Source organism: Ctenopharyngodon idella, chromosome 1 (genome assembly GCF_019924925.1).
Source record: "Ctenopharyngodon idella isolate HZGC_01 chromosome 1, HZGC01, whole genome shotgun sequence".
Taxonomy (NCBI): domain Eukaryota; kingdom Metazoa; phylum Chordata; class Actinopteri; order Cypriniformes; family Xenocyprididae; genus Ctenopharyngodon; species Ctenopharyngodon idella.
This window is the reverse complement of record NC_067220.1, coordinates 1,699,808-1,727,256: the sequence shown is the minus strand read 5'-3', so window position 1 is coordinate 1,727,256 and position 27,449 is coordinate 1,699,808. Positions and strand designations below refer to the sequence as shown.

Genomic DNA, 27,449 nt, shown 5'->3' with positions numbered 1-27,449 from the left:
AAAAACGTTTGAGGAACATTATACCTTATAAAAACGTTCCTGTAACGTCAAGAAAACTGGACGTTTTTTACGTTCCCAGAACCAACACTGAATATTTAGAGAACGTTCTTATAACAAAATTCTGTTAGCTGGGAAGGTGCAAATAAAATAATATAAAAAATTGACTTTTTTTCTTTTAAAACCCTTAAACCCATCACAATGTTGTCATTATAACATTCAGTGTGTGACATAAAACTACAATATTCAAATATGCTTTCACGCTTTGAATGGACTATCCCAACTCAACTGTTTTCAACCAAATAAAGTTTATTTTATGTTTCAAATATATACATGTACAGACATACAAACCAAAACTTTTAAAGTTTGTAAAAATACACTCATGTCTATGAAAGCGCCAATAACAATCAGGAAAATTACCTTGAAAACAATTTGACAATGTGATTTCATACTTTCACACGTCAATCACACTTCATGTAGTTAATTAAAAAGTTTACACTAGTCTTCTCTGTGTCCATCTCACTTTCATGTCTTTCTGGAGAAGTAGATGCACTTATGTGTCATAAATTCAACATGATCTGCCTCTCTGACTGAGTTGCAGCATAAACAAACTTTAATATCATAAAATAAGCTACATTCACTTACATAATATATGTGGAATATATTAGACTTATATGTGAATGCATAAATAGCCTTGCCCATAGGAAAGAAAAATCAAAAGTGAGATCTCTTTAACATCTCAAATGTTTCTCCTAGACATAAATGAGGTTACTTTAAAGGGTTAGTTCACCCAAAAATGAAAATTCTGTCATTAATTACTCACCCTCGTGCTGTTTTACACCCGTAAGACCTTCGTTAATCTTCGGAACACAAATTAAGATATTTTTGTTGAAATCCGATGGCTCCGTGAGGCCTACATATGGAGCAATGACGTTTCCTCTCTCAAGATCCATTAATGTACTAAAAACATATTTAAATCAGTTCATGTGAGTACAGTGGTTCAATATTAATATTATAAAGTGACGAGAATATTTTTGGTGTGCCAAAAAAAACAAAATAACGACTTATTTAGTGATGGCCGATTTCAAAACACTGCTTCAAGAAGATTCGGAGCGTAATGAATCAGCGTGTCGAATCCGCAGTTCTGAGCGCCAAAGTCACGTGATTTCAGCAGTTTGGCGGTTTGACACGCGACCCGAATCACAACTTCTTCTATAACAAATGTGTTTCAGAAACACACAGTTATAGCAGCCAGAGAAACATTAAAGTTAGGCAGTCAAGGGTCAAGAGCTTCAAACTTTATTATTTTCAATAAAACAACGCTAAGGCTTCCTGGAGGCTAAGTGAGGGCTGCCCATGCAGGGCCAGTGCTAAGGGGCCACGTTTTGCCAATGAGCAAATTCTCAGGGGCCCTGCAGTGGCAACCCTAAGTGGGTCCGTAAAGGGCCAGTGCAGGCAGGGTAGAGACTTTGAATCACTCACATTTGTCTCCTCTAAAGATTCAGGAGAGATCTCAACAACATCACACACTATGCTAATATTTTTCTCCTTAGCTAGAGACTTTGGATCACTCATATTTGTCTCCTTTAAAGATTCAGACAAGATCTCAAAAACATCACACACTGTGCTCAGATTTTTCTCCTAAACTAAAGACTCCGGATCTCTAACATTTGTCCCCTTAAAAGTTTAGAAGAGATAATAACATCACACATTGTGCTCAGATTTTTCTTATTAGCTAAAGACTTTGACATTCTCACATTTGTCTCCTCTAAATTTTAAAAGTCAATAACTTTGCAATATGTATATCAAATCAAATGTCTCAATGTGAACTCAAACATTTCTATCATATACTATGTATTAATAATCAAATTAGTCAAGGATTGGGTCATAAGCCATTTAATGTGCCTTTCAGCAAAGAAAGTGCTTTCCTGTAGCAATTTCTGGTACATTACTATTTCCAACAACAAATTATATGCCCTATGAACTGTACTACTTTCTTATTGCATCTTCAATTAAGAGTAACATTAACCTTATTTCTGCATAATTTCACTCTTAATATAGGCTTAAACGCTGAAATTACGGACTTTTTAAATTGTTTTTTTTTTTTTTTTTTTTTTTTTACTTTATTGGTGCACAATTTGTAAAGTTGTTGAGATCTCATCTAAACTTTACACTCTTAGAAGAAATGTGTAGAAAAATGACACATATTATGTGTAACACTCTAGTTTACACATTTTGTGTCAATATTACATAAAAATGTTTTGGAAGAATTCAATTGTTTTACACATATTATGTGTAGTTTTAAAATTAACACAACCTGTGTATTTGTTCACAGCATCAACACAATCTGTGCAGCCAAAAACACCTGTAATGTGTTAATATTACACATTGACACATCTTTGTGTTAATTTCAGAGGTGAAGATCAGACCTCCAAAACCAAGACCATTAGAGACCAGACCTTCCAAGACCACAATTCCATTCAATCAAGATAATTAATTAATCATGTGACTATTGAACATTAATGATGAGCACCTGCTGTTGACCCTTGACATTTTAATATTAGATTTTGTTTGACTGCTGTAACTGAATTGTAACAACCAGATAAACAAAGAGAAAAGATGATCAGGTGGTGTTAGTTATGTTTTCACATAATCATTATTTGTCCTGAATCACTGAAATCATTTAGAGCCCAATCTCTGAGTTAGATTTACGTTATTGATTACAGCAGCACTGTGATTCTACAGCAGAAGATCAGCTTTTTCAATATAATCCAAAGGATTTCTCAAAAGTTTTTCTGATAAAAAAATAATAATAAATAAAAATAAATCTTTCCTTTAGGCACACACAGACATCAAGAATCAGCCTGTGAATCTCAACAGCGGCGACAAACAACATATTCTGATAAACAGATCAACTCTGAACATTAGAAAACAAGCTACTAAAAAGTCACATAACAGCAAAAAAATAAAATAGTGAGAATAAAAGGAAATTACTAAGACAATTCAGCTCATAATTTATTCATGAAGCAATGCATGATGGGAGCCATGGATGAATTTTGATTGGTGGCACCCAGAATGCACTGCAACATGCTTTATTGTTCTCACCACTGTTGAGATTCGCAGGCTGATTCTTGATGTCTGTGTGTGCCAACATGAGTTGTTGTTTTTTTTTTTAAACAAATGCTTTTTGAGATGTTCTGAATGTTTGTGTTTGATACAGTGAACATGTCAAAATTAACACAAGTGTTGTCCCAAAACACAAGCACTGATGTGTAAGAATTTTTTTTTTTTTTGATTGGACTTGACAAAGAGATCATTGCGAATTGTGTCTTCATGTTCAGAAGTAGCACAGGTGTTTTATTTGCTGTTGTTTTCCTCTTTCCTTCATTGATTCTGTCTGTTTATAGCAGGTGTTCATCACTACTGCTTGATTAATGACTTAATTATCTCATTAACTTCCCTCTTGAATGGTCTTGGTCTCGGTCTTGGAGGGTCTGGTCTTGACTACACTCTCACTTCGACTTGGTAAACAAGCAATTAGTTTGAGTCTGGCCTGCTCTTATATAGGCCAGACTCCGCCCCCTACCACGGGACTTCTCATAAACAGGTATGTATAGCAGGTATAAACTCATTACTTAACCCATTTCCACTCATTTCTATACATTCAATTAACACTAAACACAAACTCCACACATAAGAAATAATGTTCAACGTGTCCAAGTGCCATCGGGACTGCGTGTGCACCCGTGCCGCTGACGGCAGAAACAGTGGGAGGGGAAATGGGTGTGGACCATTACAAAGGTTAATATTTCTGTGTGTGTGCCAGTGTTGCCCAGCGGTGACAATCAGGTCAGCTTTGTCACAACAACTAAATCTCAGGAGCTTAAGCCCGGGATACACTGCACGATTTTCACATAAAATCTACAACTGCCAAAGTGTGATACAACATGGTATTTTTGTTAACCTCTAGCGCACGCTGATGACATTTTATTCTTCTATAGAAACTTGCATCGTAGCCTACGAGACAATAGGTGTCATCATCTTACAGTCTACATGCATGTCGTACCCAAGTTGGGAGGAGACTGCAGAAAGACAATAAAGAGATGTTCTAAGTTTCTTCCACCACATTTTCAGTTTTAACTCCTTTTCTCTTAGATATTTCTCATGTCTCAGTTGTGTCTACTCTTATTTCTACTAAGGAATGTTAGGAGACACATCTGAACCACTGCTGATTCTGAAATGAGAGATATGTGAGAATCACAACTAAGTCTCATGAGCTTAAGAAAAGCAACCACTGAACAATACATTTTTCCTATGGGTGTCTATTTGACCTGCAGTCTTTCTCAGCCTACCGACCTGCACCGTAAATATCCTCCAGTTTTAAAATATTAGAGGTTCACTCAAAGAGTGCACGCAAATACAAACTTGGTAGAAAGCATGTGTGTGCATGTGTGTGTTTTAGAGAGACATAAATTCAGTCTATCTCTGTAATTTTTGTGTCTTTGTCTGTTGTTAAATCTAACACAGAGACAATGAGGACTCATAAACCCTAAATCCAGCATAGAGGGGTTCAGTGAATGTGGTGTTGAACGTGTGTAAGTGTGTGAGTGTGTGTGTGTCATAGACGCTGAAGTACGACAGAGTGCCGGCCGACCAGTCCAGATACACACTGACTCTGTTAGACAAGGGTGAAGGGACACCTATGTCTATGAACTTATCATCGTGGCAGACAGTAAATCTGTAATTAGAGCAGAACAGAATCCAGGACTTTTCATTGCGTCCAAACCTACAGTCTCTGCCTCCTTTCCTGCCAATTCCTTTATATGACACGGCTATATGAGCCCATCCACTCCATTCAATCTCCCAGTAACAGCGTTGAGTCAGACTCTCCTGACACAGAACCTGATACCATGCATCAAATCTCTCTGGATGATCAGGATATGGCTGCTTCTCTTTCACATGTGTAATCATCCTGTTCTCTTCGGACAGCACGAGATAGGAGTTTATGGTGTTTAGATCCAGTGTGAGATCACAGGTATCTGAACACAAAACAGAAAGAAATGTTTCTAACAACAGAACAGGTAATATGAGAGCATATGTCTGTTTTTGTAGACCTACACTTTCGTAGTCCTTCTTTCATCATGAACTCTCCCCCATGATCCACACTGTAAACACGCAAATACAAATTGAAGTGTATATGCATTATGTACACAAAGATCAAAGTATCAGGCTGCCAAACATACTGGAGTATCTGCAGTGAGCAGTTTGGATCCTTCAGTTTTTCGTTGAGCAGCTGGACTCCTGATTGTCCTGGGTGATTGTAGCTCAGATCCAGCTCTCTCAGGTGTGAGGGGTTTGAACTCAGAGCTGAAGACAGATAACCACAGCCTTCCTCTGTCACCATACAGCCAGACAACCTACAGACACACAAGTGAAGATGGCATATGAAGAGATGTTTGTTGTCAATATTTCGCTAATTAAAAACAGTCAAAAAATTCAGAGTAAAGGAAATCTGACAGAACATTTCCTGGAGATGTACACAGAGCACAATTTGCTGTGCCAGCTCGATATCAAGATTTAATTGGGCTGGACAAAGCTTTTGATGAAATAACAACAACAACAAAAAAAACGAATTAATGAAAATACATTAAGCTATTTATTAATTTGATAAAAAGCTTAAAATTCCATTGCCTAGTATCAGTTAAAACCCACTTGTTTTCAAGAGTGGGAAGAAACAAATTTGAGATATGAAGTATGCTAGATATATATTAACCATGCTAATTCCTATCTGGATTTTTTCGAATGCATGCACATTCAACTAGAATAGTCGAATTGAGCTGTCTGACATTATCTTTAACTCTTGAGTATTTTTAGAAACAATACATTCATCAATACTCAAAACCACAATCAGCAAATCAGAAATTGGCGACAAGCAGGGCCAAATGTCTAAATGATAAATTAGTTGAAAGAAAAATTGAAAATGTAAAACATTAATGATGTTGTACATACAAATATTTATTTTATTTACTAGCAATTTTCATAAATTCATTCAATATTTTCAATTTTATACACTTAAACACCTCAGTATCTCCAGGTGACAGTTTGGACTCTTCAGTCCATCAGAAAGCATCTTCACTCCTGAATCCTGTAGGTCATTGTTACTCAAGTCCAGCTCTCTCAGGACAGAGCTTGAAGATTGTAGAGCTGACGACACAATTTCACAATGCTGAGCAGTGAGATTGCAGCCAGGAAAACTGAAATAAAATAAAACACAATTTTAGGCAATGTTTATAAAGATAGTTAGCAATGGTGACTGTATTCCCATCCAGCATTTCTAAAGATAGTTTTAGGTATTAGGTCTCACCATTAGAAAAGATTTTTTACTGGATTGGTATCAAACTGAGCTCTCTATAAATATCTTAATGAGATTGTAGAATCATACATATTAATAACGTTTCAGTAGTCAGTACCAATAGCAGAAAATTTCATGATTCTGGGTACCAATTTTGGTACCATAGTACCATAGTAAACAGCTGATAGTACCATAGTAAAACTCTTGGAACGTACTTACTCCCTTTAACTATTTTATTTAACTTTTATTTGTGTTCATTCACAAACCAGACATGACTAGTGCAAACACAAATACACACAGGTAGAGTTTGAAATGAGCTGTCAGTCAGTGGGTAGAGTCAGTAATCTGTATTACCGGAATTGCAAAAAGACTGGTGTCACATTTACAATTTAATATTGTAAGTACAGCAAGCTAAAGGTTTTTGGGTAACACTTTATTTTGATGATCCCCTTTAGACATTCTGTTGACTATAAGTAATGTTGCACCTACATGTCGTCTAAATCTCATTAGAGTATTGGTAGACTGTCTGCTTAATATCTGCTAACACTTTATTTTGATGGTCCCCCAATAGAAACTACACATAAATATTTTGTAAATATAAACATATATTTACTCACAGGGCTTTCCTGCAGTTGATCACAGCTGGGATCAGTCTTCTTCTACCTTCATCTGATGTGTTGTATGTTTGAATATCTAGCTCATCCAGCACCTCCTCTGACATCTGAAGCATGTAGGCGATTGTTGAGCAGTGAGCAGGAGAGAGTTTCTTCTCTGAGTGTTTGTCTGATTTCACAAACTCCTGAATCTCTCTGGACAGAGTCTGATCTTTGACTTCCAGCAGACAGAGGAACAGATTGATTGATCTTTCAGTGGAGAGTCCATGTCCATCTTTGATCTTTTCTTTAATGTACTGTGTGGTTTCTCTGATGCTCTCTGAGCTGTTCTCTGTATGTGTCAGTAGATCCTGTAAGAGTCTCTGATTGGACTCCAGTGAGACGCCCAGCAGAAACCGCAGGAACAGATCCAGCTGTCCATTCTCACTCTTGAGGGCTTCATCTACTGCACCTTTAAGCATATTTTGTACTGAAGCAAAATTTCTCAGTCCCACCATAGTTGTACTTACATGAAAGTAAAACACATAGAAAGCAGCGAGAAACTCCTGAACACTGAGATGAATGAAGCTGTAGACTTTCTTCTGATTAATTACAGATTCCTCCTTAAAGATCTCAGTGCAAATCCCAGAATACACTGAGGCGTCAGTGACATCTATGCCGCTCTCTCTTAGGTCCTCCTCATATAACATCACATTGCCCTTCATCAGCTGTTTGAAAGCCACTTCAGCAAGTTTCACAATCACTTCTCTGTTGGACTGCAGGAGTTTCTCTGGATCTCTCTCTTCATACTTCTGATTCGTCATGTTGATCTGAATTAGCAGGAAGTGGATGTACAATTCAGTCAGAGTTTGAGGGATTTCTGCACTCAGATCTTCTTTCAGGAGCTTTTGAAGCACAGTGGATGAGATCCAGCAGAAGACAGGTATGTGGCACATGATGTGGAGGCTTCTTGCTCTTCTGATGTGTGAGATGATTCTGCTGGCTTGATGCTCATCACTGATTCTCTTCCTGAAATATTCCTCCTTCTGAGGTTCATTAAATCCCTGAATTTCTGTCAGACGGTTGATGTATTTGGAGGGGATCTGATTGGCTGCTGCTGGTCTGGAGGTGATCCAGATGAGAGCAGAGGGAAGCAGCTCTCCTTTCATGAGGTTTGACATCAACACACCCACTGATGAAGTCTCAGTCACATCAGAAACTTTCTGAGCATCTGAAAACAGTGTGATTCTGCTTTCATCCAGACCATCAAAGATGAACACAACTTTACACTTCTCATAAATCTTTGAGTCCAGATCTTGAAGTTCAGGATGAAAGTCCAACAGAAGTCTGTGAAGACTGTACTGATGATCTCGGATCAAGTTCAGCTCTCGAAATGGAAGCACAAACATGAAATCTACATCCTGATTGGCTTTTCCCTCAACCCAGTCCAGAATGAACTTCTGCACAGAGACGGTTTTTCCGATTCCAGCGATGCCTTTAGTAAGAACAGTCTTGATTTGGTCTTTCTCCTCACATCCTGGTTCAGGTGAGGCTTTAAAGATGTCATTGCAGTCAACTGGAGTGTCTTGTGGGTGTTGTGTTCTGGCTGTTTTCTCCATCTGTAAAACCTCATGTTCTTCATTCACTCCTTCTCTCTCTCCCTCTATGATGTAGAGCTGTGTGTAGATCCGGTTCAGGAGGGTTTCATTACCTTGGAGTTTGATTCCCTCAAATAATCTCTCATACTTGTTCTTCATGCTGGTTTTGTGCTGGTCGTTGACTCTCTGCAGGTCTCCAGTCTTCAGTGCGTGTGTCTGCAGGACTGATTCAGTTCTGTCCTGCCTGATATGAGTCTGATGGTGGGATCCCCTGCTGAATCAATAGCAGCAAAAACACAATTGCAGTCACTACAATGACTCTTGGAGAACACCACAAATATATTTCTAAACAGGTCAGGCAAATGACAGTGCAGTAGAGATAATGCTAGATAAGAATGTTCAAAAAAGCTCATCATATGTTCATCATATTAATTGAATGAGGTCCATACTTCTAAAATGTTTGGGGGTAGGGGCGGAATATTAGATATAAGATGCACTACAGAAAATTAGCAAGTAAATATCTATACTAACAGAGGATCAGAGGTCACTGATTCATTACTCAATGCAGGGGGTTGCATCATGAAACAGTTACTCTTCATAGACACACCACTGGGTTCTGGAGACTCTGATCTCTGTCCCTTCTCCCTTCTGATACTATCAACAGACAAGCAAAATGGCATTTTACACATACTTGCTGTATAACTTCAATGAACTACAGATTAGGGTTGCGCTGTATACTGGTACTGAGAAATACCACAATACCAATAATTTCAAACAGTACAATATCATTATTTTTCACATTTTGGTAATCGATATGCTGCTGTTCAGAAGTTCACTGCTATGCATCTCAAACTAATGAGAAAATGGCAAATGTGACCACTTAGAGGAAAATGGAGTGCCCCAAACTCATAAATATGATAAAACGGAAGTAGAGACAGATATTTTCTTCCATATTGTGACACACATCTTTGTGAAACATCTCGGTTACAAAGGTAACCCTCGTTCCCTGAAGGAGGGAACGGAGATGTACGTCGGACAGACCGACGAATAGGAATCTCGCTAGAGAGGCCAATCTACTTCGAGTGTAACTACAACGAGCCAATGCACATTGGCATGCAATCATATGCATCAGCTGCTCGCCTCGCAGCGCGGGTATATAACGAGCAGCAGGTGCGTTGCATCTTCAGGTTTTCGCTGAGGAGCCGAACCGGATAGGCGGCAGCATCAGCGGGGTACAGCGACTGTGGCGACGGGACGTACGTCTCCGTTCCCTCCTTCAGGGAACGAGGGTTACCTTTGTAACCGAGACGTTCCCACTCAGTTGGTCACGTTCGACGTACGTCGGACAGACCGACGAATAGGAATCCCTACCAAAGCGCCACAGGGGCTGCCCTCTTCCAGCGCTCTGTTGTAAGCCACCTGAACCCCCTTGCCTACGGACGGTGGGACAGGGCTAACACAGAGAGTGTCGATCACTGCTGTTCCCCAAAACCCATTCAGTGAGACTATTGGATAACGCTGGGAAAGCGTACCCTTCCGCTGGGAAAGGAACGCTGCGGAAGCCACATCCTTCCCGAAGGAGTTAAGTGGAGAAGTACATATGGACTAACCCGTAGGCTGTACTACATATGGAAGAACTGGGGTGACTCCAACTCGATGAGAGGTGGGTTCTCCCAGAGGGAAAGACACGGGCTTCGTTTAGGAGCAACCGTGGAACTAGACATATGGGACCCCAGTAGGGTCACACATATGGTACCCAGCCTAAACCCGGTTCTCAAGGATACAACGGAGTATAGGCCTAGCGCCAGACGCTCCGCCACGTCGGCTGCCGAAGGGAGATCGGAGGACTCAACAGGGTCTGCCTTGTAGGGACTCTCTGGAGAAAAAAGCGCATGTAAGCACAGCAAGCCGACACTAAGCCGGGGCCTCTCCGTGCCTCTGACCTGAGGTGAGAACACGGGAGGAGACCGGCTCGACACGAAGGCTATAGAACCTAGCGAACGTGTTAGGTGTCGCCCAGCCCGCAGCTCTACAGATGTCTGTTAGCGAGGCGCCACGAGCCAGCGCCCAGGAAGATGCGACGCCTCTCGTGGAGTGCGCATGCGACCTGAGCGGGCAGGGCACGCCCTGAGCTTGGTAAGCCAGGGCGATGGCATCCACTATCCAGTGGGCCATCCTCTGCTTGGAGACAGCCTTTCCCTTCTGCTAGCCTCCGTAACAGACAAGAGCTGGTCTGAGGTCCTGAAGCTTTGAGTTCTGTCTATGTACAGTCGCAAAGCGCGAACTGGACAGAGCAAAGCCAGGGCTGGGTCTGCCTCCTCCGGGGACAGAGTCTTTAAGTCTGCTGATTGCAAGGGCTCAAAGGGAGCAATCTGAAGTGCTCTCAGCACCAGAGCAAAGTCCCAAGAGGGTATGGAGGGAGGACGAGGAGGATTTAACCGCCTCGCCCCCCTAAGGAACCTGACGACCAGGTCGTGCTGACCAACAGATTTGCCATCTGTGTGGTCATGATATGCGGAGATAGCAGCAGTATGGACTTTGAGGGTGGAGGGGGACAGCCTACGCTCCAACCCCTGCTGCAAGAAGGAAAGCACGACACCGATCGAGCATCTTCGGGGGTCCTCTCGACAAGAAGAACACCACTCGACGAACAGGTTCCACTTCAAGGCGTAAGCCCGTCTCGTAGACGGTGCACGTGCCGAAGTGATGGTGTTAAGTACCTCGGGGGGTAAGTCACCTAGAACCTCCGCGTCCCGTCCAGGGACCAGACATGGAGTTTCCAGAGGTCTGGACGCGGGTGCCAGAGAGTGCCCCGTCTCTGAGAAAGAAGGTCCTTCCTCAGAGGAAAGGGCCAGGGAGGGGCTATCGTGAGGAGTGAGAGTTCTGGAAACCAGGTCCGGTTGGGCCAATAGGGCGCAACTAGCAGGACCTGCTCCTCGTCCTCCCTGACTTTGCACAGGGTCTGTGCAAGTAGGCTCACTGGGGGAAACGCATATTTGCGAAGGCCCCGGGGCCAGCTGAGCGCCAGTGCGTCTGTTCCGAGTGTTCCCCGGACAGGGAGTAAAACAACCGGCAATGGGAGGTTTCTGGTGAGGCAAACAGGTCTACCTGAGCCTCTCCGAACTCTCTCCAAATCAGCTGGACCACCTGGGGGTGGAGTCGCCACTCTCCTGGCCGCGCAGCTCGTGATAGCTCGTCGGCCACACGGTTGAGCACACCGGGAATGAGAATGGCACGAAGCGACCTCAGATGCTTCTGACTCCAGAGGAGGAGATGGCGGGCGAGTTGCGACATGCGACGGGAGCGTAGACCACCTTGACGGTTGATGTACGCAACGGTCGCAGTGTTGTCCGTACGGACCAGTACATGCTTGCCCCGTAGCGGCCCTTTGAGGCGGCTCAGGGCAAGGCGTACCGCTAGCAACTCGAGGCAGTTGATGTGCCAATGCAGATGGGGGCCCGTCCAACCCCTGACACTGCATGCCCGTTGTACGTGGCACCCCAGCCTGTGGCAGAGGCATCTGTGAATACCACAGCATGCCAGGACACCTGCTCTAGGGGTACTCCAGCCCGAAGAAACAAGGGGTCCGACCACGGGCTGAAGGTTTGGCGGCACTCCTGAGTGATTGCCACCCGGAACGTGCCGCGTTGCCACGCCCATCTCGGGACCCGGCCGTGGAGCCAGTGTTGAAGCGGTCTCATATGAAGCAGAATGAGCGGGGTTACTGCCGCTGCGGCTGCCATATGCCCCAGGAGCCTCTATAAAAATTTCAGTGGAACCGCTGTCCTGCCGTTGAACGTATTCAGGCAGTTCAACACCGACTGAGCACGTTCCTCTGTGAGGCGTGCTATCTGTTCGACCGAATCCAACTCCATACCGAGAAAAGAGATCCTCTGCACCGGGGCGAGTTTGCTCTTTTCCCAGTTGACCTGAAGACCCAACTGGCTGAGGTGTCTGAGCACCAAATCCCTGTGTTCGCACCACTGATCCCGGGACTGTGCCAGAATGAGCCAGTCGTCGAGATAGTTAAGGATGCGAACACCCTGTTCTCTCATGGGAACAAGGGCTCCCTCCACGACCTTCGTGAAGACGCGGGGAGACAGGGCCAGCCCGAAGGGTAAGACTCTGTACTGATATGCTCGACCTTCGAACGCAAAAACGCAGGAATGGCCTGTGTCGTGGAAGAATCGAACATGAAAGTACGCGTCCTTCAGGTCGATCGCTGCAAACCAATCCTGGGGACGGATGCACTCGAAAATGCATTTCTGCGTGAGCATTTTGAACGGTAGCTTCTGAAGGCTCCGATTCAAAACTCGCAGATCCAGGATCGGTCGTAACCCACCGCTTTTCTTGGGTACAATGAAGTAGGGACTGTAGAACCCTGACCTCATATCGGCTGGAGGGACCGGCTCTATCGCGTCCTTCGCCAGTAGGACCGCGATCTCCGCACGCAAGACACGGGCATCGACAGCCTTCACTGCAGTGAGGTGGACACCCCTGAACTTGGGGGGGGACGCCGGGCGAACTGAATCGCATAGCCGAGCCCGATGGTCCGAATGAGCCAGCGAGACGGACTGGGGAGCGCTAACCAGGCTCACAGAGACCGTACAGGCGGGATCAAAGGGACCGCAGGCGTACCCGCAGTGAGGCAGCGAGGTGGAACACAGGGACGCAGCTCGGGAGGCTCTCTCTGAGAGGCGGCCCGAAGCGGGGTCAGAGTGTGCTGTGCAACACCTACCTGGTTCCACGGTTGGGCAGGGGGCGCAGGAGAGGCTTTGCTGCCTTCTCGACTGCACGCTGCTGCCCTCTGGCGAAGGAAGAGGGGGATGAGAGTGGTGAGGCTTTTCTCCTCCCACTGCTCTCCGAGCCCTCTTCAGACCCAGAGATGGAGGAACTGCTCTCTTTTTGAAAATTTAGGTACTGCTGGCTGTTGGACCAGCGGGAGAACTGAAACAAACCCAACCAACAGGATTTACCACCCGGCCCTCCTCCGGGGGGGGGAGCAGCCCCACCCATCTCTGGGTCACCCGTCTCAGGGGTGATTTTTCACTAACCACTTAAACAGTAGCAGAGACGGGAGGTGTCATCTTCCTGCAGCGGACACAGTAGAGCAGACTGGGCCGGAGTTTTTTTTTTATTCTGCAGGGGACGACACCCTTGGCGACGAGCAGACTGAGGGCCCACGAGGAACTCAATGGTTTGTCGGGGGAGGCTCCCCGGTCTGCCACTAACTGAGGAGAACTGCTGGGCTCAGTCCCCGACAGTGTCACCGAAAAGGCCACCTTGTGAGATGGGAGTGTCGAGAAAGCGTTTAGCTTGACGACCTCTTGCACCTCAGCAAGGTAAGCCAGGGGGGCGCTTCTGGACCACTGAGGTGGACATCGTCTGGCCGAAGGCCTGCGCCGTGACTTTGATCACGGTTAGTCAACAAGCGCAGCTCAACCCCGGCTCAGAACTACCCTCATGCATAAAGAGTGCCTTGGCCTCACATGCAGGGTGGGTGTGGTCTGTGAACAGCCACCCCACCCATAAGGGTAGTGAGAGAGTAAAAACTTATGCAGATTTTGGCACTTTTGGCATTCCATATTTATGGCACCAATATAGCTCCATACTGCCAAGTTTTTCATGCACATCCGGAACACCCGGGAAAGCATGGCTGTAAACTCTGAATCTGAGTCAGCATAAGCACACACCATTACAGTGGGCAGCGTCACCCTCATTTCCAGAGCATAACAGCCCTCTCTCCGATGCTGCAATCGACATCTGACCCTCAGCTGGAGCCCTAAATGGAATGCTAGGTTCCCCTATGAAAAGGACCAGCAATCCAATCCAGAAGCTGCACAGCATGTAATGCGCTAGAGGGAGGGGCCCTAGGAGGTTGGTTCCCCGAAGGAACCCCTCAACCTCAAGACACCCAAGCCATTTCACCAAAGTAGACCTCTTCTGGTGCACCAGAGAGGGCGCTACAATGGAGATTAGGCAAGGAGACCGCGCATCTAGAGCGCCGAGCGAGCGCTGGGTTGCCGTGACAACCCGCGCTGCAGCCCGACAGCTCGACGGCACACGACACACAGAGGAGCGAGAGGTTTGCTCTCGCTGATCTCCGCGGTCTCCCAGAGTGTCGGGCAGACCCGCGGCTGTGCTTTTACACACAAGCGGCAGCTGGCCAACAACAGAGGGGACTCAAGCTTCCCGGAGAAAGAAGAGTCACGACCGGCGTGTCGACGTGATCATGTTCTCATACGAAAACATGAACCACCCACGAACATCGTTTCAGTACGCGCCCAGACATGTGAAACAGTGATCGTGGCCGTCAGTGAGGACAGGAAACGACCGCATCCAGAAACACAGAAATAGAATGTCATCTTTAAAAAGACGCAAGCTCTATTTGTGTAAGCTCTTTTAGGGACTTTACTCTTTTAGAGTGCTGAAGCATGCAGGGGAACGGCTGCCGCAACACAGACAGGGATTGTGTGCAGCCTGTCGTGTGCTCTTTCTCTCTTTGAAGGCGCTCACTCTTACCAGCCGTAAAAACGGCTTTCAGCGCTCGAAGCGCACTGTACCGGCCGTGAGAACAGCCTTCTGACGCTGTCAAAACAGCTATTTGCTCTATAATGGCAAACGAAACAAAAAACAGAAAATAAAGAGAGGACTTCGACCCCGCTGCTGTGCTGTTCGCCCGCACTCGAAAAAAAGAGAAGTTCAACCAAAAAGCTTGACTCGTCTTCTAGCAGACACTTGCTTGCAGAGAACAGGAACAAACACAGTTCGGCTCCGAAGCGAAAAGCTGAAGATGCAACGCACCTGCTGCTCGTTATATACCCGCGCTGCGAGGCGAGCAGCTGATGCATATGATTGCATGCCAATGTGCATTGGCTCGTTGTAGTTACACTCGAAGTAGATTGGCCTCTCTAGCGAGATTCCTATTCGTCGGTCTGTCCGACGTACGTCGAACGTGACCGACTGAGTGGGAACCGAGTATCAACAAAGAAATGAAATTTAGGGTGGGGACTTGGTTCTATCCAATGTTTGTTGATTGGAATTCGAGATGAAAACATCTCTTTACCATATTCAACAACATGCAACTGATGCTTGATTCAAAAAAGAAATCAGGGTTTTAGCAAACTAAATGACTGGAGAATCCTGCATATGTCACCAGAGAGAAGTGTGTAATTTTCACTGGAAGATCCAGTTATGACACTTTGATTAAAAATAACGAGGTCAAAAATAAATAAATAAATAAATAAAAATAAAATCAACATATATATGGATGGATTATTCACAAAAAGACCTAACATACATTTAGAAAATAGATAGCAATTGTCAGCCTCTAGAATTCACTGTAAGTCACTTTGGATAAAACCATCTGCTAATTCAAAAATGGCTCACCTGGGGTGAGAGGTCACTGTTGCTGTGGTTGTATGGATTTTTTTTTACATTGCAGAATGAAAAAAAATAAAAATCATATAACATGCTTGTGTATGCTTTTATTTTAGTCCAATTTTATCAATAAACATAATCTCCAGTTTTTTACATACATTTCAAAGATCCTGTTTCAGTGCAAAGTAGGGGCGGCACAACTGTATTTTGCCTAGAGCAGCAGTCAAGCTTGTGCCGGCCCTGAATCTGCTTCAAACATTACAATGCTCGTGATAACTTCAGTTAACTCTACAATAAGTAAATCCACTTGACCAGCTAATTACTCATCGACAGCGATGAGTAAAATTATCTCAGTTATTTTGTTGTAAATTTAGAAGTAATGCATTTTACTAGTTACTTGAAAAAAGTAATCTGATTATGTAATTCGTGTTACTTGTAATGCGCTATGCCCAACACTGCTCACCAGCTGCAGGCTTCTGGAATGCACTAAAAGTGCGTAAGATGCAAAAATGGCTTGTGTCGTACCTGAGGTCAGAGGTCACTGTTCCATCACTGAAGAGAGGGGGTTTTTCTATGGATTTGTTACTCTTCACAGACACAATGCTGGGCTCTGAAGGTCTCTTCCTCCTGATGTTGCTGACAAAAGACATACAAAATGGCATTTTAGACATACTGTCAGGGCCAGGGTGTGCCTATAGGCAAACTTGGCAGCCACAGTCAAATTTAGTTTAATTATTTATGTATTTTTGAATATATCATCCCATTAGTTATCCTAAATCTAAATGAACTTTTCTTCATCATCAAAACGAATAAAACTATCCAGACATACAGTAAATACAAAAGATGCTTTCCGCTTCCTGTGTGAAACTGTCTTTATGTCAAAGTGGTATCAGTGGCCCACCAGGAACTCTCCCGAATCTTCTGATGTCCACGCCAGGCCTGCATATCCTACTTATAGGATCCTACATATCCTACAATGCTCGTGATAACTTCAGTTAACTCTACAATAAGTAAATCCACTTGAAAAGCTAATTACTCATCGACAGCGATGTCATAGAAACAGATCTACCTCAAAAATGGAAGTTCAAACAAAATTGTTTCTCCGGCACATAAGGTCTATTGTTTGCACTGTAAATTAACATTTACAGGACTCAGTCAAGTTCTCAAGGACTTCTGGGAAGGGAAAGGTTGGAAAGATCATTCCACTAATGAGGAATAGTGACAGTAAAGGTTCGGGAATGCAGTTTTGTGTTTCTCTGCGATGGTACCGTAAGATGCCGCTCACTCACCAGCAGTGTTGGGGAAAGTTACTTTTAAAAGTAATGCATTACAATATTGTGTTACTCCCTAAAAAAGTACTAATTGTGTTATTTAGTTACTTTTTATGGAAAGTAATGTGTTATGTTACTTTAGCGTTGCCTTTTCTTATCTGGGCTAGGCTGTTTGTTGTTGCTGTTGTTTTTTTTTATAACAACAAAAAAGTTCTATTTTTGGTAAATGTAAATGTCATTTCACTACAAAAGTGAAATGAATAAGCCTCAGACTGAGGACGCAGTACAAACAAACAAGCCTTTCAGCTGTGCTGCTGCTGGAATACAGAGGAATAGGAACCAGGAGAAGTAAATTAATACATGTATGCTCACGTTTAGTCTAGAACTAGTCTGAAATTAGGGCTGGACGATTATAGCCTAAAATCCGAAACTCGATTAATTAAACATTTTACCTGGATTACGATTAATGAACGATTATTTTGTTTTTTGTTGTTTTTTTGCCCTCATAGTTCACTGAGAAGGTTTACTGTAAATATGCTTGACTATTAAAGGTGGGATATTTTTTCCTATTGAAAGAGTGATCTAACATAACAGCTCAGCCGTTATTTTATCTATGGTTTGTAACATCTCTTACAGATTTATGCTCGTTGTAAATCAGATAAATTAGTACAGTACCAGTACGAGAGCGATTGCGTGTGTGAATTAGTCACACCGTCTCTCTATTAATGTGAAGCTGTGGGTTGTAAATAGTTCCTTCAAAAGTAGAAAAATATATGCTATAATACGTTTTGAGTTTCTAAGTTACTTTAGTGATAAATCACAGGACAGCGCTGACAACTAGTTTCTGCGTTCCTCTCTGTGCGCGCGATCTTCACGTTTTGCGCAGCTACTGCTTGTATAAGTGTTCGTGCCACAATGCAGTTGCGCGAGCACGGTAGCTCGAAATAGTATACATCCAATCGTCTAAAATCGCTTGAATGTCCAAACTGGCAAACCTTAAAACAAATACAACTGACAAAGTTTAGTGAAGACGCAAGGCTCACCGCTCGCGCGCTATCACTATGTGTTGAACCAGCGTTCACCTCCGTGTTGCTTTTATGCCACTGACTGGACGGGGCGGAGTCACGTGGCTACACACGCGGTAGTATTAACAGGATTACAAAAACGAAATAACCGACATGGAAAAATTACGTCGGTTAGAGGTTCTGAATTTCAGTTTCGATTACTTTTCGGTTAATCGTCCAGCCCTATCTGAAATAAATGGGAAAACAAAGTAACTTATTTGAAAAATTATACCAGATATTTTGTTGTAAATTTAGAAGTAATGCATTTTACTAGTTACTTGAAAAAAGTAATCTGATTACGTAACTCGTGTTACTTGTAATGCGTTATGCCCAACACTGCTCACCAGCTGCAGGCTTCTGGGATGCACTAAAAGTGCATAAGATGCAAAAAAATTGCTAGTGTCCTACCTTGGATCAGAGGGCACTGTTCCATCACTGAAGGTAGAGGGAAGATTCGTCATGGGTTGATCGCAGCTAGATCCAGAAGATAGAGAACGTGAGGTAGAGTCCTCCTTCTCTCTATCCTCACGGAAACTCATTTTGTAGGCCACGTCCTCCTACTCTAATTCCTCAAAAACATTGATGAGAGATTGATTTAATACCTTTTATGTAGAATCATAGAGTTTAAAAAAATATATAGTTAAAAAAATAGACATTTATCAGTAGTCCCATAACCCAGTGTTTAGTGTTGGAATTCAAGTTTGTGTAATTTTGTGCAGTAAAACTTTCCTGAGAGACCTCATCAACGCCTGGTTCTTCACGCAAATGTAACGAAAGCAAGCTAGTAAGAGCTGTGTGTGTAAACCTCACTCCCCTGGCCTCAAGAGACACGCTAGTGACTGATGCTAGAAACTGCGGTCATTAGCGTACTTGCCTAGCCTCCCATGCTGGTTCAAGTCCCGCTTGGAGTGGGTTGAGTGGGACTAGTTACACAAATAAAGATGCAACAAATAAAATGCATCTCACTCAGCTCCCTAGTTCACTAGTCAGGGCACTGATGAAGGAGTTGGCCATTTCAAGGGCTGTCTTACAAAATCCTTCCAGTGCACTGAAATGTTCGTTCCCTAAAAAGTCCCAAAATACACCATGAAAACCAGGGAGAATCAATGGTCAGTATGTTCCCTTAACAGATGTTCTGAAGCTTTAAAAATAAATGTGTGAGCCAACTCAATAGACATAATGAAATAAAAGGTTTAAAGAAAACCATTATTTAATTATATTTCAGCAAGCAAACATTGGTACTAGACAGGAAGTGAACATAATCTAGCTACCATTTACAATTAATTTACAACTGAAATGTTGAAGGAATATAATATGCTAGTTTAAATAGCATTAGGGGAAAAAACTATGTCAGAAAAATATCAGTTCTGCTGTTTTGTTTTCATTATACTTCTAACAGTCAATGTACAGTCAAAACCACAATAATACAGTACATGTACATTCTTATTATGTGAATGAAAAAATAGTCTAGGTATATTTTTGAATTTCTTTTTCAAGAATGGGTCGCAGCGGTGAGACACAAAACATCACTTTCGTCAAGATACCTCCATTCATGTATGCTTGTTCTCTACATTTTCACAAAGGTAAGTTAGAGATTTCTGTTTTCTAAAGTAGCAAACGTTATATCAACGCATTGTTTTGGATTGTATGTGCTATGACACAATCAATTTAAATTGAATTCCTTTACTTAAATATGTCTATATTTTTTTAATTCTTAATTTTGCTAAGGCTTTTTACATTTTTATTTTATATACTTAGGTACAACATATTTTTGCTCAGTATCCATGTACTGATTACAATTTTCTGAAAACTTTTTACAGCTTTTCATTTCATTGCAGGTCAACCTGCTTATGGAGACTGACCCCAACTGGACACCATCCTTCCATACATTAGGGCCACACTAGCATTAAACACACAATCAGCTCCCTAGTTCAGTAGTTAGGGCACTGATCAGGACTGTCTCAGTCGCAATATTTGTGTACACAATATACTGATTCAAGAGCTCAGAGCTGATTGAGATGCACACACAGACACTAAGTAAGAAAAAACAATGCAGTCAGCTGACACTAATGGTCCATCAGGCTGGAGAAAGTGATCGGCTTTACACTGAAAAGATGCTGGAGGAGATGGTGATCTGCATGTGTAGAAGTAAACCGACAGCTGCAGCTTGGACTTGATATGTACAGGATGTCTGATGTTTGTTTTGGAGATGATGATAATGTTAATGTACTATACGGGTCTGCCAAACCTGGGAACCTTTATGGCGTTATTACATTTTTTTTTTTTTTGATTCCAGACGCAACGAACATTCACAATACAAATACAAATTTCAAATGCTTCTGTGAACCTTAATGTACCTCAAATTTGATCTGCCTGTACAACACTTATCTCTCATGTTTCCCCAAAGACAGGATACAGAACATTCAATGAAATGGTGTCATATCTATATGCCAACCTGAAGCTTTCAGCTGTATGGGCAGAGATGATTTGCACAGAAATATCTCTCCTTTGTTTGAATAAAGGGTAGCAGAGATTAGTGACTGTTTTGAGATTTTCACAGAGAAACCATCCAATCTGACAGCGCATGCTTGAATCTTTTGTAGAATTGTAGTGTAGAAATGTGCTGATGTATTGCACCTAGAATACTATATATAATTTTATAATATAATTTTGTGCTGATGCTTTATCCAGTCTTGCATGAACAATAAAGCATGTATAATTAAATTTTTCAAAATGTTTATTGTCTTGTAATCAACATTTCAACAGCCAAATGAAGTATGCAAACCAAATGTTGTACACAAAGGGTGATTTGTAGATTTATTTTATGAATTCACAGGTATATGCACTTATAGCATTAACAAGATAATAATATCCACGATCCGTAAACCAGATATTTAACTTACACATGAATGAGGATGGATGCAGTGATGTTATAAAATCATGGCAGAATAAAAAATGTATACATTTTTTTACATTTTAATCACAAATGAAATGGCTGTATTGGCATTTGGACGGTTAAACCGAATGAACTTTTGACACCAAAATCTTTAAAATACCTTTATTTATAGCAAAATATAATTAAAACCTTTTGGATTCAATAAAAGAGATCTAGTTTCTTACATACTTTGGATGTCATACCTTTGTTTTTATTATTATTAAGGCCTTTGGACAAAAAAATGACCCGTCACATCATTTAATTGACTAATTATTTTGGCTCTAAAGGTATAATATACCAGAATATACTACAATAAAATACACTATTAAATTCTACATACATTTATGATGATGACTTGTTTATTGGAACAATGTTTATTGTGTTATACATTGGCTTGTGCACTTAATGCAATAAAGAAAAAATGCATGAAAAAGGGGTAGTATTACATAATTCAAAATTCTTCCTGATCACAACACTAAACCATCCTTGATCAGGCACGTATGATATACGGTTAACACGACATCATCATCATCATTACAGCAGACCTTACTTTTGCTGTTACTACTGTGTTGTCGCTGTCCTTCGGTCGGAATATAAATAAATCATGCACCCTGCCATTAGTGAAATGTCTGTGGGCTTCGAGGGATTTATAGTTATTAAATTGTTCACTAGTATATGCGCTTATACCATAAACAAGATAGTTTACAATATTTAAGTATGATGATTTAGGTAGCAATGCGGGGCCAGAACTCCAACTTACTGCAGTCAGCTCGTACAGATCTATGTTATGAATGACAATTTCTCCAAATAACGGTCCCTGGCATCTTTGGTGAGTTTATCGCGATATGACTTTTTCACAGTTTTCTTGTGCTTCTCCATTTTTACGAGTTATTTACTTGTTATCTTTACTTTTGTTATCTCTTTAGTTCTCAGTCAGCAGGGATACCACAAATATGCCGCCGCGGTGACGTCACACACAACAAAATCACGTGTCTGACAAAGACCGATAGGCCTAGAGACGCTTCATAACAATCGACATGCGTCACGTTTTCTGTACAACCGAGCTAACAATCATTGGTTCATTGACATTGTTTCTGTGCATTAAATGTGTGCTGGCAAAGAAATATATGATCAAATTCGTAAAAATAATAAAAATATGTCAAATGTGTATCATTTTGTTGGCGTACACAAATAAAATCATATAAAACGGCTTTCAATACTATCTGATGTTAATGTAATTTAAATAAATATTATATATAATCAGAGTCTTACTAAATATCAAAATGACTTTAATCGTTTCTGGTATTTTAAAACTGTCGAAGTATAATGATGGCCTGAAATCCCCCATGTAACAAAGACAAATAACAAATAGCAGCTCATTTTTATATGGCTACATGACAATATGAAGAATAAGTTCTGAACTCACCACAAAATATGAGGCCGTTTAAATATCCATGAAGAGGGTTTAAAGCCCCGGAATGGCGTCGCTTATTTATTTTCCTTTCACTTTCGCTGTTTTTAAAGGACACTGAGGGGAGGGGCGTCACACGAAGGGTCGTTGTAGATTAATGGCGTTGTTTTTCATAGCTTCCTTCGTCAGCTGTGTCCCAAACGCCATATTATGACACACGATTAGTTTGTTCTCTCCATTTCAAGGTCCAATTTCAAGGACTTCGGTGTGACTATATAGGGATGCCTACTAAATTCGTCTTACCAGCTCCACTCAAGTGAAAGACAAACGCACTCCCTCTAGTGGCGCACAGCATCATCACATTCTCAGTGAGTCTCAGAACAGTTGCTATGTGACTAAATAATACACACACAGTATGAAAATAACAACAACAACTCCATGCAGCCAACAATTTAAGTTCAGACTTCTTACAGAAAAGAGAAATGAAGCAAGTATTTCAATTAAAAACTGTTGTGAAAACAGAGTAGTCAATCCTGCTTTTGTAGGGATGTCTTCCTGCTGAGTTTTAAAGCAGCAAGGTGTTCAGGATTACCTGAAGACTACAGGCAGGTGTGTTGAACTGAAGAAGCCCTCCAGAAGCAGGGTTTGATTGACACCCCTGTACATTAATCTTCAAATGATTTCTAATGTAAACTTTATGGCTTTGCAGAAAATGTTGCAAATTATACTTTAAATATGGCTTAGTGTTTCCTGAAAAACACACACACACACACACACACACACACACACACACACACACACACACACACACTGTGTTGTATATTGTAGATTGTTTTTTTTTATTTTGGAATAGCATGGCTAACAGAGTTCTGCTAACTAGTAGGCAAATGTGATAGTGTAGCACCATTTAATGTGTACACTGTCATGTATAGAATTGTTTTTAGCCATTGTGCAGATGTATTAAATATAGGAAATGAATAAATAAAAGCATATTTGTAAACAAACTGCATATTTGTGAAGGTAGGTATGTTAATGTAATGTTAATATTAAATCAATGTAATATAGCTAAGTTTTATTTGAAGGAAAACTACATTAGTCACCTACATCTTGGATGCCCTGGGGGTAACATCAAATTTTCATTTTTGGGTGAACTATCCCTTTAATATCCATCGTTTAATTTAGTGCCGGAACAAGTCGGATCATTGTGTTTTCAAGCTTATGTTATATATTATGGACAATTATGTTTTCTTTTATATTATTATGAATGTTATTATTGGTTAATCATCTATATCATATTATTTATCTATAATCACACAATAGTTTGAGTTCAGGTGACTCCTTTAGAAACAGCTTCAGCACCAACAGCTTGTTTTAATTCTGCATAATTCTGTTGTTTTCTCATAGGTTTATATACTAAAGGACAAGTCTCAGAGGAAACGTTCAGCACTGCTAATCACCAACATACAATTCAAGTACTTAAGTTACAGGGACGGAGCATTGAGAGACGAGGAGAACATGGAGTGGCTGCTGACAGCTTTGGGTTGCAGAGTTGAGAAACACAGAAATCTCTCTGGAGAAGTGCGTAAGACAAAAGTCCAGCCTGATGAAAGCAATATTGTCTATATAGAGCTAGTAGACCTTTAGTGTGGATATAGGAAATGTGAATAGATATTTTGGTTTAATTATGGTGTTTTATAGTCTTCATCTCTTTAATAAAGTGTATTTTATTCACAGCAAATAGCTGCTGCAGTCAGGAACTTCGCTACACTTTCCCAACATCGAGACTCGGACAGCACCTTTGTGGTTCTGATGTCTCATGGGGACAGAATTCAAAATAAAGATGCCATTTTAGGTGTCAGTTATCATAAAGATATAAACCCTCTTGATGTCTTCTTTGTTGATGACATCTTCACCCATCTGAACTCAGAGAATTGTCCTGCTCTGATTGATAAACCAAAGGTTATTCTGATCCAAGCCTGCAGAGGAGGTGCGACATGACTGATACAATTTTACTCCTCCAATCATGTTGCTGTTTTTCTTTGTACTCTGTATTTATCTTTTTCCTGGATTTATTGTAATATTGTAAACCATTTCTCTATCCAGAAAACTCAGGAGCTGTGGAAATACAATCAGACGCCGCGGTGCACATTGAGAAAGACTTTGTCAGTTTTAAGTCCTGCCTCCCTGGTAAGGCCTCATTTCGTGTTGAAATGAGATTGACTTGTAGCTCACACTTCTGTTCATTTTCTTCATATTCAAAGAACTGTTAAAAAAAACAACTGTTTTCCTCTATTTAACAAAGTTACTTTAATGTGGATTCACAGTGCCATGGTGAACTTCAGCCTACCAATGATTTTTCTCCACAGATATCAGTGCGTACAGGAATTCTGCCAACGGAAGTTATTTTATCTGTTACATACTGGAGGTGTTCTGTGAATGGGCTCATATTGATGACATTATGGAGTTGTTCAGGAAGGTAAATGCTGAAAACCCCATTTAAATTGGTTTGCTTTATTTCAGCCCAAAGCCTAAACAATCTCTTCCAGTTGTTTCTCACCCTCGGTGTACTGCTCAGCTAAAATGTATAGAGGGGATTGCTTGCATTCAAATATGATCTTTCTTTTTATAGGTCACCTCATACATGGAGAACGACACACGATTATCAGTCTGTAGTAAACTAATGCCATGTATTGACAGGACGTCCCTTCCAAAGAAATTGTACATGTTCCCTGGACTCTGATGATGTGTGGTTTAAAATCATTTAAGGCAAGACACTACAGGTTGATAGTAAGACTGTAAATGAAGCATTATCTAAATTGGCATTACTATTTCTAGACCAGAAATCTGAACATTGAATGAAGAAAGGTTCAAAAAAAATTTGAGATTTGTATTGTAACTGAAATCCACCAAAAATGGTGTAATAAAGTGTAATAAAAGCTTAAATATGGATTTTGATTATTTTGTTTTCACTAAAAGACACGTTATGGAAGCAAAATAGCCAAAAATCTCAAGATTGATAGGGATGGGCAATACCACTTATTTTGTTTTCTATACGATACCGATATTTTCAAGGCCAATATCATCGATATCGATATTGATACCGATACGATACCTCTGATAGGAACTTATAGATTTTAACATTTATTCAATTATTGAATTACTAAGAGTAAAATGGGTTATGATACCCACTTAACATTATATTTGAAAGGCATTTTAACATTCAATATGCCTTAATTGCAGTTTATTAGATTATATTTTTGTTTACACATGGTTAAAATGTTTACTTGGTAAACCATGGAAAATCTACAAATAAGCCTACTATATGCCTAGCTGAACTATGGTCACTGTAGTAATGGTTCATTTTCATAAGCTGCCAGTGACAGGCTGTTTCACGCATAAAATGAAACATTTATATTCTGACAGAACATCAATATGAACTAACATTCAGTTTAAATAAATGTAATTGCACAAACTATGTAGGCTACTATTTCATTTTGTTTATTGCGAAATAATTAATAATAATAATAATATTATATTTTTCTGTCTTCTGTTAAGCATTGTTCTGGGCTGCGTTTCCCAAAAGCATCAATGGTTTCTTACGATAGATGTAGTGTCGGCAGTGAGCGAACACTCTCTGTGATTGATTGGTTCTGACTTGCAGCATTTGCGTGTTCAGATGAGCAGGAAAATACTTTTACTACAAATTATTTGCTAACATAGGTTATTTGTCCAATTCAATGCATATTGTATGCATTAAATTTATTGTTAAATAAACAAAATAACTGGTTAAAAAAAAAAAAAAAAAAACACACCTTAGTATTGATATTTTAATTTGAGTATCGATACTTTCAATACTCAACATCAGTATTAATATATCAATACTTCATATCGATCTGCCCATCCCTAAAGATTGACCAGTGAACGACAAAACTGGTTACTGGTTGTGTCTTGCTTTAAATGAAGTTAAAGATGAGCCAGTATATATATATATATATATATATATATATATATATATATATATATATATATATATATATATATATACACACAGCCAGTATAATGCATGCAATTATCACTTATATACATTCATTGTACTTTTTAAATCCCATTTAATGACATTTTTGCAAATACTTTGCTAATGTCATATTACTATATTAACCATTTAACTGCTAAGGAGTTTTCTCCTTCCAAAATAGTCCATCAGATAGCCTGAATATTTGTTAATCTTTTTCAGATAACTTTGATAAAAAGTGAAAAATAATCAATAAAGCATTTCTAATTTGTTACCATGCCTTTGTCCCTTGCTTCCTGCATCTGTGTTTGTAGAAGATTTCACATATGGGACGAGTCTCATTTTAAATATATCAGACTGAATCTGATATCGCTGCATAAAAGGGAAAGAGGGAAAATGTCTAACAAAACTCTCCTGTTGCTCAAAAGATTTTGTGTAAAATACAAGTTGCACGTTCACTACCCTCACTGCTGACCAAATGTTTTTATAAAACACAGGAAAAGAAAGAAATAGAAAAAATATAAACAAAAATATAAACAGTAAGTAACTAAGAATTATAGTTTTAATAATTTTAAAATAATACTGTTTTATGCCTGGTACACATTGTACGATTTTGAGCTGTCCCAGATGAAAGATGACAAATCGAATATCAAAATATCTTGTATCTTGTATATATATCTTGTATTTCTTGTATATTGTGTATCAGAATGTCTTGTATTTGGTGATGGTCCTCAGATCTGTCCAGATTGATGCCGGTCGTTGAAAACTGATGTTTCAGCTTTACAGCATAGCTCCTTTTAGCCACTCTGATCTCCTTTGTTAGTTTGTTTCTGGCC

The 27,449-nt window shown here is 40.8% G+C and overlaps 3 protein-coding genes across 3 annotated transcripts in view; 2 read left to right on the top strand and 1 right to left on the bottom strand.

Moving 5' to 3' along the window:
- LOC127508390 (caspase b-like) overlaps window positions 1-27,449 on the top strand; it is a 183,592-nt gene that overhangs the window by 101,067 nt on the left and 55,076 nt on the right. The gene's annotated exons all lie outside the window — the stretch shown is intronic.
- Window positions 287-22,929, bottom strand: LOC127504925 (NLR family CARD domain-containing protein 3-like). Its single transcript, XM_051880124.1, has 9 exons — window positions 22,617-22,929; window positions 18,664-18,817; window positions 16,446-16,556; window positions 9,072-9,194; window positions 6,967-8,814; window positions 6,078-6,251; window positions 5,241-5,414; window positions 5,116-5,162; window positions 287-5,036 (listed from the first exon to the last, which is right to left on the bottom strand). The coding sequence occupies exons 2-9, from the start codon at window positions 18,792-18,794 to the stop codon at window positions 4,516-4,518; spliced, it is 3,129 nt and encodes a 1,042-aa protein (XP_051736084.1). The 5' UTR covers window positions 18,795-18,817; window positions 22,617-22,929; the 3' UTR covers window positions 287-4,515.
- LOC127511359 (caspase b-like) lies at window positions 23,084-24,704 on the top strand. Its single transcript, XM_051892148.1, has 3 exons — window positions 23,084-23,092; window positions 24,006-24,179; window positions 24,336-24,704. Exons 1-3 carry the CDS (start codon window positions 23,084-23,086, stop codon window positions 24,597-24,599), a joined length of 447 nt encoding a protein of 148 aa, XP_051748108.1. The 3' UTR covers window positions 24,600-24,704.

Excerpts from the sequence above, each read along its gene's own strand:
- LOC127504925 (XM_051880124.1), bottom strand. The coding sequence starts at position 18,794 with ATGAGTTTCCGTGAGGATAGAGAGAAGGAGGACTCTACCTCACGTTCT. Across the intron at positions 9,195-16,445 it reads ACAGTGACCTCTGACCTCAG|TATCAGAAGGGAGAAGGGAC; the intron begins GTACGACACAAG and ends GTCTGTTGATAG. Across the intron at positions 8,815-9,071 it reads TCAGTGACCTCTGATCCTCT|CAGGGGATCCCACCATCAGA; the intron begins GTTAGTATAGAT and ends CTATTGATTCAG.
- LOC127511359 (XM_051892148.1), top strand. Across the intron at positions 24,180-24,335 it reads ACAGAAATCTCTCTGGAGAA|CAAATAGCTGCTGCAGTCAG; the intron begins GTGCGTAAGACA and ends TTTTATTCACAG.